Below are 20029 nucleotides of genomic sequence, written 5' to 3' on the forward strand. Positions count from 1 at the left end.
ATTGTCTAAACTTCCAAAGCTGTCTTGCCTATTCCTGCCGACAGGTCTCTGCTGGTCTCACTCCTGCAGAGCACCTCACTCTTCTTTGATGCTTAATCCACAGATCTGTCAAAGCAGCTTAAATCCCACCACCCTGAAGCAAGGTTTATTGTCTACTCAAAAGCAGATTCATCTCTTCCTCCTCCGAATCCCAAAACACTCGCCTAACGCATCAATTCTGTACATGTCCATCAACAAGTGTTTATTAATTGTCACATCTCTGCCCTTTGGCAGGTGCTTCAGAAACAGAACTATAAAACACATTAAAGTAACAATATAGACTCTTATCTTACATACACATAACACAAGCAGTGGTTAAAAAATATTTGGCAGTCTACATCCAATGTCCACACACTTTACCATTACACATTCTGCCTCCTAGTTTCTAACAGTCGTTTTGACACGTGTTGCAGGCTTTCTGTAGGCCAGGCACAATGCTAAGGGTTTACATGAAACACTTTATTTTGCTCTCCCAATTTTCTGCAAAAGTAAGTACTATATATTAGCCCTGTTTTATAAATGAGTAAAATATAGCACAGGAACGTTAACAAGGTGCCCAAGAATTACGTTTACACAGCCACATGATGAAGAAGTACCATGTGTACTTGTTTGTGCATTTTTCGAACTCTCTGAGCTTACCAAGAATGATTCTGACAATAATAAATCACTAGGCAATAATACCTTGCTCTCTGCAGGTGAAGGAGTTGAGAGAAGACTCATTCAGAAAATAGACAGGTGAGGAGGGGGAAAAGGAAGCTATCTTGAATTTCCCATTAAGAACATATGCCTGGAGATGCTTTCTTTTATTCTATCTATCATAAATATCCTTGTACCAAACTAACAAAATTAAAATATAGTTTTAATATATTTTACAAATATCTGGAAATCTTATTTTAATCACATGGAAACTACTAAAAATATACATTGCAACACATTGTATACATGTATGGAAATATCAGACTATCTTATAAATATGTGCAATTATTAAGTGTCCAACTAAAAATAAAAGAAAAAATACATATCTATATTGCAGACTAAACAAATGCTGCCATGAAATTAGTACAAACAGTATTGCATATTGGAGTCAGTTGGAACTGGTGAAACTCCATATAATTACAACATTTTAGAAGACATGTGTCCGAGTTATTCACATACCACATGGTGAAACATCATATAGTGTATCTGTATTGTAGATTAAAATCAACTGGGAATTATTGTGAACAAGTTTGAAAAACTATATAGGGTTACACAAAGAACATCATACGGGAGGGGCGGAGCAAGATGGCCGAATAGGAACAGCTCCAGTCTCCAACTCCCAGGGCCAGCGACACAGAAGACCGGTGATTTCTGCATTTTCAACTGAGGTAGTGGATTCATCTCACTGGGGAGTGCCGGACGATCGGTGCTGGTCAGCTGCTGCAGCCCGACCAGCGAGAGCTGAAGCAGGGCGAGGCATTGCCTCACCTGGGAAGCGCAAGGGGGAAAGGAATCCCTTTTCCTAGCCAGGGGAACTGAGACACACAACACCTGGAAAATTGGGTAACTCCCACCCCAATACTGCGCTTTAAGCAAACAGGCACACCAGGAGATCATATCCCACATCTGGCCGGGAGGGTCCCACGCCCAAGGAGCCTCCCTCATTGCTAGCACAGCAGTCTGTGATCTACCGGCATGGCAGCAGCAAGGCTGGGGGAGGGGCGCCCGCCATTGCTGAGGCTTAAGTAGGTAAACAAAGCTGCTGGGAAGCTCGAACTGGGTGGAGCTCACAGCAGTTCAAGGAAACCTGCCTGTCTCTGTAGACTCCACCTCTGGGGACAGGGCACAGTAAACAATAACAAACACAGCAGAAGCCTCTGCAGACGCAAACGACTCTGTCTGACAGCTTTGAAGAGAGCAGTGGATCTCCCAACATGGAGGTTGAGATCTGAGAAGGGACAGACTCCCTGCTCAAGTGGGTCCCTGACCCCTGAGTAGCCTAACTAGGAGACATCCCCCACTAGGGGCAGTCTGACACCCCACACCTCACAGGGTGGAGTACACCCCTGAGAGGAAGCTTCCAAAGCAAGAATCAGACAGGTACACTCGCTGTTCAGAAATATTCTATCTTCTGCAGCCTCTGCTGCTGATACCCAGGCAAACAGGGTCTGGAGTGGACCTCAAGCAATCTCCAACAGACCTACAGCTGAGGGTCCTGACTGTTAGAAGGAAAACTATCAAACAGGAAGGACACCTACACCAAAACCCCATCAGTACATCACCATCATCAAAGACCAGAGGCAGATAAAACCACAAAGATGGGGAAAAAGCAGGGCAGAAAAGCTGGAAATTCAAAAAATAAGAGCGCATCTCCCCCGGCAAAGGAGCGCAGCTCATCGCCAGCAACGGATCAAAGCTGGACGGAGAATGACTTTGACGAGATGAGAGAAGAAGGCTTCAGTCCATCAAATTTCTCAGAGCTAAAGGAGGAATTACGTACCCAGCGCAAAGAAACTAAAAATCTTGAAAAAAAAGTGGAAGAATTGATGGCTAGAGTAATTAATGCAGAGAAGGTCATAAACGAAATGAAAGAGATGAAAACCATGACACGAGAAATACGTGACAAATGCACAAGCTTCAGTAACCGACTCGATCGACTGGAAGAAAGAGTATCAGCGATTGAGGATCAAATGAATGAAATGAAGCGAGAAGAGAAACCAAAAGAAAAAAGAAGAAAAAGAAATGAACAAAGCCTGCAAGAAGTATGGGATTATGTAAAAAGACCAAATCTACATCTGATTGGGGTGCCTGAAAGTGAGGGGGAAAATGGAACCAAGTTGGAAAACACTCTTCAGGATATCATCCAGGAGAACTTCCCCAACCTAGTAGGGCAGGCCTACATTCAAATCCAGGAAATACAGAGAACGCCACAAAGATACTCCTCGAGAAGAGCAACTCCAAGACACATAATTGCGAGATTCACCAAAGTTGAAATGAAGGAAAAAATCTTAAGGGCAGCCAGAGAGAAAGGTCGGGTCACCCACAAAGGGAAGCCCATCAGACTAACAGCAGATCTCTCGGCAGAAACTCTCCAAGCCAGAAGAGAGTGGGGGCCAATATTCAACATTCTTAAAGAAAAGAATTTTCAACCCAGAATTTCATATCCAGCCAAACTAAGTTTCATAAGTGAAGGAGAAATAAAATCCTTTACAGATAAGCAAATGCTTAGAGATTTTGTCACCACTAGGCCTGCCTTACAAGAGACCCTGAAGGAAGCACTAAACATGGAAAGGAACAACCGGTACCAGCCATTGCAAAAACATGCCAAAATGTAAAGACCATCGAGGCTAGGAAGAAACTGCATCAACTAACGAGCAAAATAACCAGTTAATATCATAATGGCAGGATCAAGTTCACACATAACAATATTAACCTTAAATGTAAATGGACTAAATGCTCCAATTAAAAGACACAGACTGGCAAACTGGATAAAGAGTCAAGACCCATCAGTCTGCTGTATTCAGGAGACCCATCTCACACGCAGAGACATACATAGGCTCAAAATAAAGGGATGGAGGAAGATTTACCAAGCAAATGGAGAACAAAAAAAAGCGGGGGTTGCAATACTAGTCTCTGATAAAACAGACTTTAAACCATCAAAGATCAAAAGAGACAAAGAAGGCCATTACATAATGGTAAAGGGATCAATTCAACAGGAAGAGCTAACTATCCTAAATATATATGCACCCAATACAGGAGCACCCAGATTCATAAAGCAAGTCCTTAGAGACTTACAAAGAGACTTAGACTCCCATACAATAATAATGGGAGACTTCAACACTCCACTGTCAACATTAGACAGATCAACGAGACAGAAAGTTAACAAGGATATCCAGGAATTGAACTCATCTCTGCAGCAAGCAGACCTAATAGACATCTATAGAACTCGCCACCCCAAATCAAAAGAATATACATTCTTCTCAGCACCACATCGTACTTACTCCAAAATTGACCACGTAATTGGAAGTAAAGCACTCCTCAGCAAATGTACAAGAACAGAAATTATAACAAACTGTCTCTCAGACCACAGTGCAATCAAACTAGAACTCAGGACTAAGAAACTCAATCAAAACCGCTCAACTACATGGAAACTGAACAACCTGCTCCTGAATGACTACTGGGTACATAACGAAATGAAGGCAGAAATAAAGATGTTCTTTGAAACCAATGAGAACAAAGATACAACATACCAGAATCTCTGGGACACATTTAAAGCAGTGTATAGAGGGAAATTTATAGCACTAAATGCCCACAAGAGAAAGCAGGAAAGATCTAAAATTGACACTCTAACATCGCAATTAAAAGAACTAGAGAAGCAAGAGCAAACACATTCGAAAGCTAGCAGAAGGCAAGAAATAACTAAGATCAGAGCAGAACTGAAGGAGATAGAGACACAAAAAACCCTCCAAAAAATCAATGAATCCAGGAGTTGGTTTTTTGAAAAGATCAACAAAATTGACAGACCACTAGCAAGACTAATAAAGAAGAAAAGAGAGAAGAATCAAATCGACGCATTTAAAAATGATAAAGGGGATATCACCACCGACCCCACAGAAATACAAACTACCATCAGAGAATACTATAAACACCTCTACGCAAATAAACTGGAAAATCTAGAAGAAATGGATAATTTCCTGGACACTTACACTCTTCCAAGACTAAACCAGGAAGAAGTTGAATCCCTGAATAGACCAATAGCAGGCTCTGAAATTGAGGCAATAATTAATAGCCTACCAACCAAAAAAAGTCCAGGACCAGATGGATTCACAGCTGAATTCTACCAGAGGTACAAGGAGGAGTTGGTACCATTCCTTCTGAAACTATTCCAATCAATAGAAAAAGAGGGAATCCTCCCTAACTCATTTTATGAGGCCAACATCATCCTGATACCAAAGCCTGGCAGAGACACAACAAAAAAAGAGAATTTTAGACCAATATCCCTGATGAACATCGATGCAAAAATCCTCAATAAAATACTGGCAAACCGGATTCAGCAACACATCAAAAAGCTTATCCACCATGATCAAGTGGGCTTCATCCCTGGGATGCAAGGCTGGTTCAACATTTGCAAATCAATAAACATAATCCAGCATATAAACAGAACCAAAGACAAGAACCACATGATTATCTCAATAGATGCAGAAAAGGCTTTTGACAAAATTCAACAGCCCTTCATGCTAAAAACGCTCAATAAATTTGGTATTGATGGAATGTACCTCAAAATAATAAGAGCTATTTATGACAAACCCACAGCCAATATCATACTGAATGGGCAAAAACTGGAAAAATTCCCTTCGAAAACTGGCACAAGACAGGGATGCCCTCTCTCACCACTCCTATTCAACATAGTGTTGGAAGTTCTGGCTAGGGCAATTAGGCAAGAGAAAGAAATCGAGGGTATTCAGTTAGGAAAAGAAGAAGTCAAATTGTCCCTGTTTGCAGATGACATGATTGTATATTTAGAAAACCCCATTGTCTCAGCCCAAAATCTCCTTAAGCTGATAAGCAACTTCAGCAAAGTCTCAGGATACAAACTTAATGTGCAAAAATCACAAGCATTCTTATACACCAGTAACAGACAAACAGAGAGCCAAATCAGGAATGAACTTCCATTCACAATTGCTTCAAAGAGAATAAAATACCTAGGAATCCAACTTACAAGGGATGTAAAGGACCTCTTCAAGGAGAACTACAAACCACTGCTCAGTGAAATAAAAGAGGACACAAACAAATGGAAGAACATACCATGCTCATGGATAGGAAGAATCAATATCGTGAAAATGGCCATACTGCCCAAGGTAATTTATAGATTCAATGCCATCCCCATCAAGCTACCAATGAGTTTCTTCACAGAATTGGAAAAAACTGCTTTAAAGTTCATATGGAACCAAAAAAGGGCCCGCATCTCCAAGACAATCCTAAGTCAAAAGAACAAAGCTGGAGGCATCACGCTACCTGACTTCAAACTATACTACATGGCTACAGTAACCAAAACAGCATGGTACTGGTACCAAAACAGAGATATAGACCAATGGAACAGAACAGAGTCCTCAGAAATAATACCACACATCTACAGCCATCTGATCTTTGACAAACCTGAGAGAAACAAGAAATGGGGAAAGGATTCCCTATTTAATAAATGGTGCTGGGAAAATTGGCTAGCCATAAGTAGAAAGCTGAAACTGGATCCTTTCCTTACTCCTTATACGAAAATTAATTCAAGATGGATTAGAGACTTAAATGTTAGACCTAATACCATAAAAATCCTAGAGGAAAACCTAGGTAGTACCATTCAGGACATAGGCATGGGCAAAGACTTCATGTCTAAAACACCAAAAGCAATAGCAGCAAAAGCCAAAATTGACAAATGGGATCTAATTAAACTAAAGAGCTTCTGCACAGCAAAAGAAACTACCATCAGAGTGAACAGGCAACCTACAGAATGGGAGAAAATTTTTGCAATCTACTCATCTGACAAAGGGCTAATATCCAGAACCTACAAAGAACTCAGACAAATTTACAAGAAAAAAACAAACAACCCCATCAAAAAGTGGGCAAAGGATATGAACAGACAGTTCTCAAAAGAAGACATTCATACAGCCAACAGACACATGAAAAAATGCTCATCATCACTGGCCATCAGAGAAATGCAAATCAAAACCACAATGAGATACCATCTCACACCAGTTAGAATGGCGATCATTAAAAAGTCAGGAAACAACAGGTGCTGGAGAGGATGTGGAGAAATAGGAACGCTTTTACACTGTTGGTGGGATTGTAAACTAGTTCAACCATTATGGAAAACAGTATGGCGATTCCTCAAGGATCTAGAACTAGATGTACCATATGACCCAGCCATCCCATTACTGGGTATATACCCAAAGGATTATAAATTATGCTGCTATAAAGACACATGCACACGTATGTTTATTGCAGCACTATTCACAATAGCAAAGACTTGGAATCAACCCAAATGTCCATCAGTGACAGATTGGATTAAGAAAATGTGGCACATATACACCATGGAATACTATGCAGCCATCAAAAAGGATGAGTTTGTGTCCTTTGTAGGGACATGGATGCAGCTGGAAACCATCATTCTTAGCAAACTATCACAAGAACAGAAAACCAAACACCGCATGTTCTCACTCATAGGTGGGAACTGAACAATGAGATCACTTGGACTCAGGAAGGGGAACATCACACACCGGGGCCTATCATGGGGAGGGGGGAGGGGGGAGGGATTGCATTGGGAGTTATACCTGATGTAAATGACGAGTTGATGGGTGCAGCACACCAACATGGCACAAGTATACATATGTAACAAACCTGCACGTTATGCACATGTACCCTACAACTTAAAGTATAATAATAATAAATAAATTAAAAAAAAAAAAGAACATCATGCATAGTAAAAAGTTAAAAAGGAATGACTGATAACAGGGATTTTACAAACATCTAGTAAATTCAATATTGTTTTCTAATACAAGGCTTGGAAATGGTAGGAGCAGTGGTCCCTTTTCTGGGAACCCTTTCTCCATCTCTCAGGGCTGCCCTTTGCTTTGGGCACAATGTGCTTCCCGCCACCATCAACAGAGAAAGTATTTAGTAGCTGTTGGAATTCCCTACTAGACTATAAGCTCCATGAAGGCAGAGACTGTTACTGTTCGTATTACCTTAATTTATTAAACACATATTAACTTAATTTTTTATGACCTCTCAAAAAACCTATATTAACTTTCATTGTTCTTCTTTTTTTTTTTTTTTTCTTTTTTGAGACAGGGTCTTTGCTCTGTCACCCAGGTTGGAGTGTAGTGGTATGGTGGTGTAATCACTGCTCACTGCAGCCCTGATCTCCCAGGCTCAAGTGATCCTCTCACCTCAGCCTCCAGAGTAACTGGAACCACAGGTACATGCCACCATGCCCAGCTGAATTTTTACTTTTATTTTTGTTTTTATTTTTAGTAGAGACAGGGTCTTATTATGCTGTCCAAGCTGGTCTCAAACAACTGAGCTCAAGCAATGCTCCTTTTTGGCCTCCCAAAGTGCTGGGACTACAGGTGTGAGCCCCCCATGCCCAACCATATTGTTCTTAATAACAGGTTCAAAAGGCCTAAAGCAAGCAAAATGACAGAGCTATGAAGAGGACTTGAAAATTTCACTCTCAGCAAAAAAAAGCTGGAAGCATTCCCTTTGAAACCAGCACAAGACAAGGATGCCCTCTCTCACCACTCTTATTCAACATAGTATTGGAAATTCTGGCCAGGGCAATCAGGCAAGAGAAAGAAATAATGGGTATTCGAACAGGACACAGGAAGTCAAATCGTTTCTGTTTGCATATGACATGATTGTATATTTAGAAAACCCCATCATCTCAGCCCCAAAACTCCTTAAGCTGATAAGCAACTTCAGCAAAGTCTCAGGATACAAAATCAATGTACAAAAATCACAAGCCTTCATATACAGCAATAATAGACAAGCAGAGAGCCAAATCATGAGTGAACTCCCATTCACAATTGCTACAAAGAGAATAAAATACATAGGAATCCAACTTACAAGGGATGTGAAGGACCTCTTCAAGGAGAACTACCAGCAACCAGCAACTGCTCAAGGAAATAAGAGAGGACACAAACAAATGGAATATAATTCCATGCTCATGGATAGGAAGAATGAATACTGTGAAAATGGCCACACTGCCCAAAGTAATTTATAGATTCAATGCTATCCCCATCAAGCTACCATTGACTTTCTTCACAGAATAGAAAAGCTACTTTAAATTTAATATGGAACCAAAAAAGAGCCCATATAGCCAAGAGAATCCTAAGCAAAAAGAACAAAGCTGGAAGCATCACACTGCCTGACTTCAAACTATACTACAAGGCTACAGTAACCAAAAACAGCAGGGTACTGGGACCAAAACAGATATATAGACCAATGGAACAGAACAGAGACCTCAGAAATAACACCACACATCTACAACCATCTGATCTTCGACAAACCTGACAAAAACAAGCAATGGGGAAAGGATTCCCTATTTAATAAATGGTGCTGGGAAAACTGGCTAGCCATATGCAGAAAACAGAAACTGAATCCCTTCATTACATCTTATACAAAAATTAACTCAAGATGGATTAAAGACTTAAATGTAAAACCCCAAATCATAAAAACCCTAGAAGAAAACCTAGGTAATACCATTCAGGACATAGGCATGGGCAAAGACTTCATGACTAAAACATCAAAAGCAATTGCAACAAAAGCCAAAATTGACAAATGGGATCTAAACAAACTAAACAGCTTCTGCACAGCAAAAGAAACTATCATCAGAGTGAACAGGCAACAACCACCTACAGAATGGGAGAACATTTTTGCAAGCTACCCATCTGACAAAGGTCTAATATCCAGAATCTACAAGGAACTTAAACAAATTTACAAGAAAAAAACAACCCCATCAAAAAGTGGGTGAAGGATATGAACAGACACTTCTCAAAAGAAGACATTTATGCAGCCAACAAACATATGGGAAAAAAAAAGCTCATCATCACTGGTCATTAGGGAAATGCAAATCAAAACCACAATGAGATACCATCTCAAGCCAGTCAGAATGGCAATTATTAAAAAGTCAGGAAACAACAGATGCTGGCGAGGCTGTGGAGAAATCGGAATGTTTTTACACTGTTGGTGGGAGTGTAAATTAGTTCAACCATTGTGGAAGACAGTGTGGCAATTCCTCAAAAATCTAGAACCAGAAATACCATTTGATCCAGCAATCCCATTACTGGATAGATACCCAAAGGATTACAAAGCATTCTGCTATAAAGACACATGCACACATATATTTATTGCAGCACTATTTACAATAGCAAAGACTTGGAACCAACCCAAATGCCCATCAATGATAGACTGGATAAAGAAAATGTGGCACATATATACCATGGAATACTATGCAGCCATAAAAAAAGAATGAGTTCATGTCCTTTGCAGTGACACGGACAAAGCTGGAATCCATCATTCTCAGCAAACTGAAACAGAAACATAAAACCAAACACTGCATGGCCTCTGTCATAAGTGGAAGTTGAACAATGAGAACACATGGACACAGGGAGGGGAACATCACACACTGGGGCCTGTCGGGGGTGTGGGGCAAGCGGAGGGAGAGCATTAGGACAAATACCTAATGCATGTGGGGCGTAAAACCTAGATGATGGGTTGATAGGTACAGGAAACCATCATGGCACATGTATACCTATGTAATAAATCTGCACGTGTATCCCAGAACTTAAAGTTTAAAAAAAAAAAACAGAAAATTTCACTCTCCAAGTGGAAGGCCTAAGTGCACCTCTACTAGTCATTAATTGATTACACAGACTGAAAACATTAACGAGCTTATGGAAATTTTGAAGATACAATAAACTTATTCTAATATTTATTAAGGGATACTGCATCCATAAGTGAGACCACGTGCAATTATCTTGAGCCCTGATCTTAAGGGATTTAAACTAGAAATCAATAAACAGAAAGACACATTTTTAAAAATACACATATTTGTAACTTCAAAAAAAAACCCTTCAAGATAAGACTCTTCCCACAAAAAATATACCAAGTTCAAAGTTGACTTGTACCCATCTACCAAACATTCAAGGAATAGATAAAATATTTTGCGTGATCAGAATATAGTTATTACTGCTATGTTTGTTGTCATCTCTTGCCTGCAGAATGAAATATCCCTAATGAAAATACCAGTCACTTGAATTTGTCTCCATTTTAGATTCAGGAAGATTATAATATTAAATAAATGCATGTATGTATATGTATATGCAAATATGTGTGTGCATCACACACCATAGCACTAGAACCTGCACTATGCCTGCTACTGGTTTTCAAAGAAGAAACAAGTTATAGAAATTCTAATAAAAAAAAGTCTAGCTCAGTATACACTTACAACTTTCCTAGTTGCAAACTGGGAAAGATTTTTCAAACATAGAACCTTACAATCTATAAATTAAACCCAAGAATGAAATCTCATGTCTTCACTTCCAGATAAAAAGTGCTACATAGAAATGCTGAGCTTTAGTTGGAATTTTTAAATCAAACTATTAAAAAATTATAATGGGATGATCCATTGACACATGCATTATACAAACAAACTTCCTCAGCCAGCCTTTAGAATAAGAATGGCAAAACAATAGTTTGGAACTTCAGCTTCAGCTAATTTGAAGGGGCTATGCTGAAACTGAAAGGCAAGGAAAGGTCAGTTTTTTTCAATTTGTATATTTTTATAGGTGTAATTAGAGAAAAGAAACAAGAGCTCCAACCTTGTATGTTGGAACTGAAAAAGAGGAACTACTGAATTTTAATTCCTTGAAAACTCTGGAATGCATTAATTATATTAAATTCTCTTATATGTTATGTGGTTCACAAATCAAATTTTTTCTCCAAGTGTGAAGGACTGAGAGGCTTCTTAAAAATTCAATTAAAATGATGTGAAGATATGTCCACATTATGGATACGCTCCACTTAGAGACCTTTGCACTTGGCAGGAAAACTTTTCTCTTTTCATCTTAGTAGAGTTTAGGAAATGCTACCTTAATTTTCGCCTTGCTTCAATATTTCATGAGTGCCTCTCAATGCATAGTCTCCAAAAGCGTTAGATTACTGACATGATGCTATTTTACATGATGTGGATGATTTTATTTGTACGAGTTCTACATGTTGGAATTTTTATCTTTTCTTCTTTTACACTTAGAAAAAGATTGTAATGTACAAAATGATATTCCAATTTTTTTTATATAAACACACATCTCTTATACTGAGATCTAATGAGTAAAATATGTCCCCCAAAGTTTAGTATTATTATAAGAAATTATTCTTCACAATAATTGCAGAATTCCCTTCTTCATATAATGGACTTTTACTAACAGAAGGACAAAAATGTTTCCAAAGACACTGGGGTCCTTACATATGCAAATTAATAAAGCAAGTTTATTGTCTTATCAATGAAAGCATCCTCAAATTCCTCCATGCTTTATCTGTGTTCCCACATCATCACAAATCCACATCTATATGAGATCTTAGAGCTACAGAAAAATGCATGTTCAGAGTACATTTCAGACCAAAGTAGTAGTTACCAGAAACATACTTCCTTGGTTTTGGTCCTCTTGGTATGCTATTACTTCCTTCAAAAATCAACATTTACATTGTCCTTAGGTTTTAAATAAAACAAAGATGTACATATGTTCATAAGTATGTGATAACTGAAATATCAGACATCCAAATGTCATAACTGTTATTATTTTTAAAATTCTAACATAAGTGGCATGTTTTAAAACAAACATGCTATGTTGGTCAGCTATTTGTTCAAATGCTCATAAGTATATCTTGTTGAATGGCTGTAAATGTGTTTTGGTGCATTGGATGCTGTTTATATGCTTATATTTCTGTAACTAGGAAATAAAAAGAAACCACATCATTAATTATCAGGCCCTCCATGTGACAGTACAACAACCGATAAGCCACTGGCTCAATTAAAGTGTGCAGGGCTTGTACCTGAAGAGTTTCGTTTTTTGATTAAAAAAAAATCAAAAAAACGAAACTCTTTTCATGTCATGCTAGAGCATGACAGGATTTCTTCACAAATTTGAAGATGTTATGTAAATATTTAATAACTCTGCTGTGACAGGCCATGAGTACTGAGCAGAACTTGACTACAAGATTTAAATAAATATCAAGCCTGGGAGTTGTTAAATATTGAACATCATTATGATTGTGGTGTTTCAACAAACAATCATTAAAAGGTAGTGCAAATCCAATCAAAGGAACATTTTTGATAAAGAAAGATCTAGCATGTTTACATTTTGGAAAACAAAAATCAAACATCTCTGTTCAGTTATCCTAAATATTCTCCCTTCAGCTCCACCACCAACAAAAAAAGGGGTAAAGAAAAAAGATTACCTTGGTTTGTAAAAATTAATAGCCTTATCAATTTCTGCAGAATTTGCTCTAGAGGCACAGCTCATACATGCATTGCCTTTACTATGATTAACTTTGGTGGTACTTTTCTCCGGTGCTGCCATGCACTGTTCTGGAAAGCCTGTCATCGTTTGTCTTCCGTTGTCTGTGTCACCTGAGTCCTTGTGCTTGACTTCCTCTACATGGTTTAAAGATGGATTTGCACCAGTAATTCTTTGGATATTTGAAGTGAAACATGCTGCCCAGGTGATGCTTTTGTTGCCCAAGTGACATTGAGAAGCAGGAATTCACTTCAGCATATCGGTTTCCCTCAACATGTCAAGAAATAGCAAAGCCAAATCCCAGATGTGGTCCGTTAATCCCACTGTCACAAAATAAACTATGTGGTCCCAGTAAACACAACCACTCATTAGCGCTAAGGAGAGGTGATAGAAACCATTTGTTAAAGGTGACACTGTTTTCTAAGTGATAACACTCTTTTGATCATGTGATTCATTTTGTTTGCTCAACAACATGGTATGTGTTTATCCCAAGAGGAAGGACTTCAATATATATTTACTTAGAGCTTTTAATTTATACTTCCTTTCTTTTAATTGGTGTCTTATGATCTAAAATTAGCTGGTGAACATAGTATCTCACTCAAACTCTCTCAGCTGAGTTTTCAATAATCAGACCCACTGTTACCTGAAATTGAACAAACATCTGGAGACTTGGCTTTTTATTTCTTCCCTGGTGCTTTCCATCCATACCTAGAGAGCAATTTTTTTTTTTTTTTTTTTTAAGACAGAGTCTCGCTCTTTTGCCCAGGTTGGAGTGCAGTGGCGCAATCTTGGCTCACTGCAACATCCACCTCCCAGGTTCAAGTGATTCTCCTGCCTCAGCCTCCCAAGTAACTGGGATTACAGGCACCCACCAACACACCTGGTTAATTTTTCTATTTTTAGTAGACATGGGATTCCGCCATGTTGGCCAGGCTGGTTTTGAACTCCTGACCTCAAGTGATCTGCCTGCCTTGGCCTCCCAAAGTGCTGGGATTATAGGCATGAGCCACCATGCCCTGCCTTGAAAGTGATCCTTTTATTTCACATATAGTCATATTAATTATTATCCCCCAAGCTGGAGTTAGGTTAATAATTTCATGTAAAAAATGAAGTTCAAATAGTCTTGACTGTAACCTTACTGAATAAAGAGTCTACACGAAAAGGAATTCTTTCGTGAAACCTGAGATTGTCAGAGCACTGCGTGTCACCAATAAGCTGGATATCATTTACACAAGGAATAAAAGGTCACGTGTCCCCTAAAATCCCACATTTGCTACAGACATTCTTCCCTCTATTCCTTTGTTTGTGCAGTAACTAGATACAGGTACAATGAGAGTGAATTAGTTTTCCCAGATGAGTGAGAAAAGTAAATGTTCCCCAAATGCCCAAAGCCAGATTTTATCTGTCATTCTCTCTCTCTCTCTCTCTCTCTCTCTCTCTCTCTCTCTCTCTCTCTCTCTCTTTCTCTCTCTCAGAGAGAGGCAGCACTCTCTTTGGAAGAACTGTAAGGATTGAAAATGATCCAGAAAAACTGCACGGATTGAAAATGATCCAGATTTTTAGAATTTGCCCTCACCTTGACAACACTAAAATTACAAGCAGCAGTCAACTTTTATAAGATACCCTTATTGTGTAACATTTATAGGCTGCCAAAAACATGCTAAAACTAATCAGATAACAAAGGTGAGGAGAAAACCTTCACCTGTCAGGTAGCTAGCAGTGAATACACTTTTTATTTCCATGACATTTTCTGGCAGAAAGGGGTTGGCTTAAGGCGGATCGGACTAACCTTCAATTTGTCATAGCGCTCACTCAAAGCTGCCACCTGATGATCGCGGTGCCGCCCAACCAGTTTACACAAGGCACAGATTAACTGGTCATCGGTCACGCAGTACATATTCACCTTCTCATCCTCATGCTCCAAGCACATCAGCCCCCGGATGTGTGAGTCCGGAATTGGCTCAATCAGACGATGGCCTGTAAAGGGCTTCTTATTCGGGTGAGTGGCTTTCAGGCACTCATCACAGTAGGATACTTCGCAAGTGACACAGGTCTTCACAGCGTCCTGGGCAGGATCCTGGTCACAAAACTGGCAGAGGACCTTCTCGGCGGAGGTCATGGTGTTGGCGTCAAAGGCCCGCTCCCGACGGGTCTCACTGGGAGAGTTGGGCCCGCTCACTGATGCTTTCTGGAACCTGTCGATGATGTTCTGTAGGGTGACGTTGCGCTTGAGCCCGTCTAGACCTCGCTGGCTGAGGGTGATGACATGCCGGCAGGTGGGGCACTGGAAGGCGGTGATGGACTCCACGGACTCGTTGGTGGCACAGTGTGATACTAGGATGCGGTGGGCACAGTTGAAGCAGAGGCTGTGTGCGCAGGGCAGTAGAAGAGGGTCCTCAAAGAGCTCCAGACAAATAGGGCAGGTCAGTTCTGACTCCAGTGTTTCCATCTTCAGGCAAAGCTCTCTTGTGTCATCAGCAAAACCCAAGGAAGCTGATCAGCTATCTGGAAACAAGAATGTAAGATCTGATTAGGCACAGGGAGGTCAACCATGGGGGGGTGTCAGCTTTGAATGCATCTCAGAATAATTCCAAACACAGGTCATGAAAGGGTAAGTGTGTGTACATTCCAAATAATTCTCTTTCTATTCACTGGGAGCCATCCTGAGCCATCATATACCAGTTAATATTTTCTCGAAGTTCAGTAACTGAAAGTTTACAATTTTGTTTTTGCAATTTTGTTTTTTAAAAGGCCTTATTCAAAACTGGAAAGTAATTGAAACTGTAATTTCCATAATTTGTATTTAATCAGAATAATCTTATTGTGTCAGAGTCAGGTTTAACCTTGCACAGAAAATTAAAATGTAGAAATATTCATCAATAGAGTCTTTTATAAATTTGAATTTATAAACTTACATATTAATGTATATGAGATTTAAGGACTTTTACTTTTATTTTGGCAATACCAAACCAGGTTTCAGAACGGTGGGAAGGCAGTAACTATAGAAATGGACATGAAATGTATATGAAATCAAATGCAGGGATTTCAGCAGAGATGATCGTGTTTAAGTATGGGATGTCATTTTCCAAAATATATTCCCGAGAAAAAACATTGACTTTCACAAAGATGATTGTGATACAGGCAATATTTCTGGCATGTGTTCATTATGCTTCTGAATAATTCTATTGTATAATCCGGCAGTGGGACGTGGGTAGGCAGAACGAAGCGGAGAAAAATATCTGGGGGCTTTTTTGGTGGCTGCAGTAAGTTTGAGTACCAATGACTAATATTTAGAGCAACAATTTAGTTAATTAGAATAAGGATTTCAGTGGTTATCATATTCATTTGATAAGTTATGTTATGACAATGATAACAATTACAGTATGACAATGATAACGATTACAATTTAAGGAGGCTTACAAACCTGCTGAGGGACCCTTTTGGCCAAAAAACTCCCATCACGGGTTTGTCACTGTTGCCAGCAAAAGGTCAGGCTGGCGGGAGGTCTAGCCTCACACTTAGAGCTGTGTTGGCCTGGGTACGACCTCTGCCAGCTTTGTTGCTCCCCTCCAGGCCACCCGAGGGTGGCCCAGCTGCCTGCTCCCCTCGCCATAAAGACCTGAGTGCTTTTGTGAACTCTCATCTGCCTTCCCATCAAAAAGGGTAGTGGAAGGAATTCCACACAAACCCCAGTTCATTAAGGGTGAAGAGGCCTCATGCTCATTAGCAGGCCTGGGAACCAAGCCGCTTTGAACCTTCTCCCTTTCAAGACCATTAGCAGAGGTCTGCAGACCAGTGATGGGAATATTAGATGCAGCCCACTGCAGGCTGTGGGAGAACAGTGCAGTTCACCCAGTGGTTGGGAGGTTCAAATCACCCACAGGGGTGGTGGGGAGAGCATTCTCAGCCGGATTTATGGGAAGGCTTCACATCCAAAGCTATGTTTAGTGATTCTGACAATCAATCGTTTGTATTCATACCTCTGCTTATTTACAAAATTTACGGTTTCTAGAATACCCTGACCCCTTCTGAAATAGCATCCCTCAGAAATACCATATGGTGCTTTGGTGAAATTAATGCTCATCTTGCTACCAACTGAATGGTAACTGATCATTAAAAGTATAAAGTATGTCCTGAGCCTGTTAAAAATTAAATAGCTACTGGCTTCATAAAAGTCTGGTATCTTAAAAAATCTTCAGCCATTCACTAGTATTTACTACATAGGAAAGAATAAAAGAGCAACTGTGACTTGAAATATTAAAGCTTGTACATCTTTCTATAACCTGCAATGGAAACCCTAGGGTTGCTGTTGTAAGAAACATATCATCCCCACTTGGTCTCAGTTACCTGTTCCTATAGATGGCTCAGAAGAAATGGAAAGTTTTTTACCTATTAATAATTATTTTGGTTAATCATAGAAAAAAATGTAGAATTATCTTTAAATCAAAGTTCTTCCACCTTCTCATCAAAAGCATATAAATTAAAGGAAAAATATTGCCCTTTTGGTCTGCTTTGTTCTTGGATAAAACAAGAATGCCTACCAATGAATCTCAATAGAAGGATGAGCATCAAATTATGTCTGGAGAGCTATGATGACTGTATTTTTAATGCAGGTGCCAGGATTCCATCCCAAAGAGGTGTGATGAGAATTTCTAGAAAGGATTCCGCTGGAGAGACCTCAGTGGAAATACTGACATTTTATTCATTCCTTCAACAGATGTTTACTGTGTGCCAGGCACTAAGTTAGCTGAAGAAGCCAGAATCTGGGGTTCACATCACCTCATCTCTATTATCACGGGCCAAGCCAGCATCATCTCTTATGTAGACTATCATAAGACCTTTCTAAACGATCTCTTGGCTTCTGTTCACTCCTGCCCTTCCCCCTATAGTCTATCCTCCACTCAGAAGCCAGACAGCCTGTTGTTAAAACATGACAGAACATGCCTCTCCTCTTGCTCTGCCCTGTAAGGGCTTCCCATTTCACCCAGAGAGAAATTCACCAGAATAAACTAGACCCAGAAAACAAAGACTCAGACAGTGAGCTCACTTCCTCCCATGCTACCCACTCCTCTCTCTGCTCTGGGCACATGGCCTCGTTCTGACTCCTCAAACATGCCAAGCACATCAATCCCCTGCTCGCCCCTGCAAGGTCTTCAGAATCCACATGACTCTCTGCTCCAGTGTCACTTTCTCTCTGAACCCATATAAAACCAATTCCCCTTCTACCACTATGCCACCTACCCATCGTGGCAATTCTTCCCCCATCTCGGTTTATTTTTCTTTATAATATTTATTACTGACATATTCTTTTAGTTTGCTTATTGCTCCTTCTGTCCCCACTGTCCTCAACACTAGAATATGAGCTCTGTGAAAGCAGAGATTTTGCTTTGCTGTTGGAAGAATGTACCACCAACACCTAGAACAGCACCCAGCACACAAAAGGACTCAAACATTCATTGATTCCATTAAATGTACTGACTTTCCAGCTAAAACCAAAAAGAATCAAACATAGCCCTTGACTTTAAGGATCTCTCAATATATTAGAACAGAGATCAGCAAACTTTTTCTATTAAGGGTAAAACAGTAGACATTTTTGGCTTTGTGGGCCAAAAGGGCCCTGTTGCAACTACTCAATCTACCACTGTAGTGCAAAAGCAATCAGACACAATACATAAAGGAATGAGTATGGCTGTGTTCCAACATAACCATATTTGGAAAAACAGGTCACAGGCCAGCATTGGCCTGCAGATCTTATTTTGTTGAGCCATGTATTAAAAGATAGAGGCATATACAGATAACCAGAATATAAATGAAAATCATTCTCAGAGAGGTATGAATAAAATGCTGTGTGGGCAACAGCGGCAAGGATGGTGGAGCAAGACTTGGACAAGCACGAGTTTCCAGTGCTAACGAGAAATGATATGCAACAGGCTTTCAATCTGACATCAATGGAAATTATGTGACTCGAGTGCTTAGGGGAAACTCATGTAAGAATGATTTAATAGTAGCTGCTCAAAACTAGATCTTTTATTGCCATAGCACCTGGCATAGTGCTTTATGCAAGTGTCTACACTGTAAATGGTTAATTGTATTAGGTGAAGACAAAATACTCAGATGTGGTAAGTGAAGTTCAGCCAATTTTCTAAATCTTTTGCCTGTATGCTACCAAAAAGGAAGGGGTTTTGGTTTGATATCTATAGTGCATCCCACTTCTTCCACTTTTACCAAGGTTTTACAATGGTATAGATATCATTTTTGTTACATGACTCAACAGTATCTTATTTGTACTCATTCCGTTCCTTCTTCTAAAAGAAACTTAGTATGGTTTATTTTCTAGCTTTCTTTAAAATATCTTTTTGGAGAAATTAAAATGCCATTCATTCCTTTTTTTTTTCTTTTTTTGCCATTCATTCTTTCATCAAATATTTAAGTTCATCTATGTACTTGGTCCTGAGACAAGTACTGGTAACACCTGGCCCCTGTCTCCATGATCTTATGGTTCATTCTGAGAGAGAAAATATGAACAAGTCCAGGTGTGGTGGCTCATGCCTGTAATCCCAGCACTTTGGGAGGCTGAAGTGGGATGATCGCTTGATCCCAGGAGTTTGAGACCAGCCTGGGCAACATAGTGAGACCCTATCTCTACCAAAAAATAAAAATGAAAAAATTAGCCAAGAGTGGTGGCACATGCCTGTGGTCCCAGCTACTTGGGAGGCCGAGGCTTGAGCCTGGAAGGCTGAGGCTGCAATGAACCATGATCATGCCAATGCACTACAGCCTGGGCAACAGAGCGAGCCCATCTCAAGAAAAAAAAAAATGAACAAGCTGTAATGTAACATAAAAAAGATGCATGCCAAAGACAGACAGGGAATAATCAACGCTATGTAGGGGAAGAGGAGACAGGGAGAAGCTTCCTGAAGGAGGTAAAATATGAAGTGGGTTTTAAA

The 20029-nt window shown here is 39.8% G+C and overlaps 1 protein-coding gene across 11 annotated transcripts in view; it reads right to left on the bottom strand.

The window, feature by feature from the left end:
- MID1 (midline 1) overlaps nt 1-20029 on the bottom strand; it is a 389100-nt gene that overhangs the window by 115758 nt on the left and 253313 nt on the right. For 6 of the 11 annotated variants that reach the window (XM_015443459.4, XM_015443457.4, XM_045384113.3 and 3 more), the window contains one exon: nt 14872-15587. In XM_015443459.4, coding sequence (XP_015298945.1) covers nt 14872-15531 — 660 coding nt within the window. In that variant the 5' untranslated portion in view covers nt 15532-15587. The remainder of the gene's footprint in view (nt 1-14871; nt 15588-20029) is intronic. The other 5 variants (XM_074030121.1, XM_074030120.1, XM_005592944.5 and 2 more) reach the window with 1 other exon arrangement.

This window comes from Macaca fascicularis, chromosome X (assembly GCF_037993035.2).
Source record: "Macaca fascicularis isolate 582-1 chromosome X, T2T-MFA8v1.1".
Lineage (NCBI taxonomy): Eukaryota > Metazoa > Chordata > Mammalia > Primates > Cercopithecidae > Macaca > Macaca fascicularis.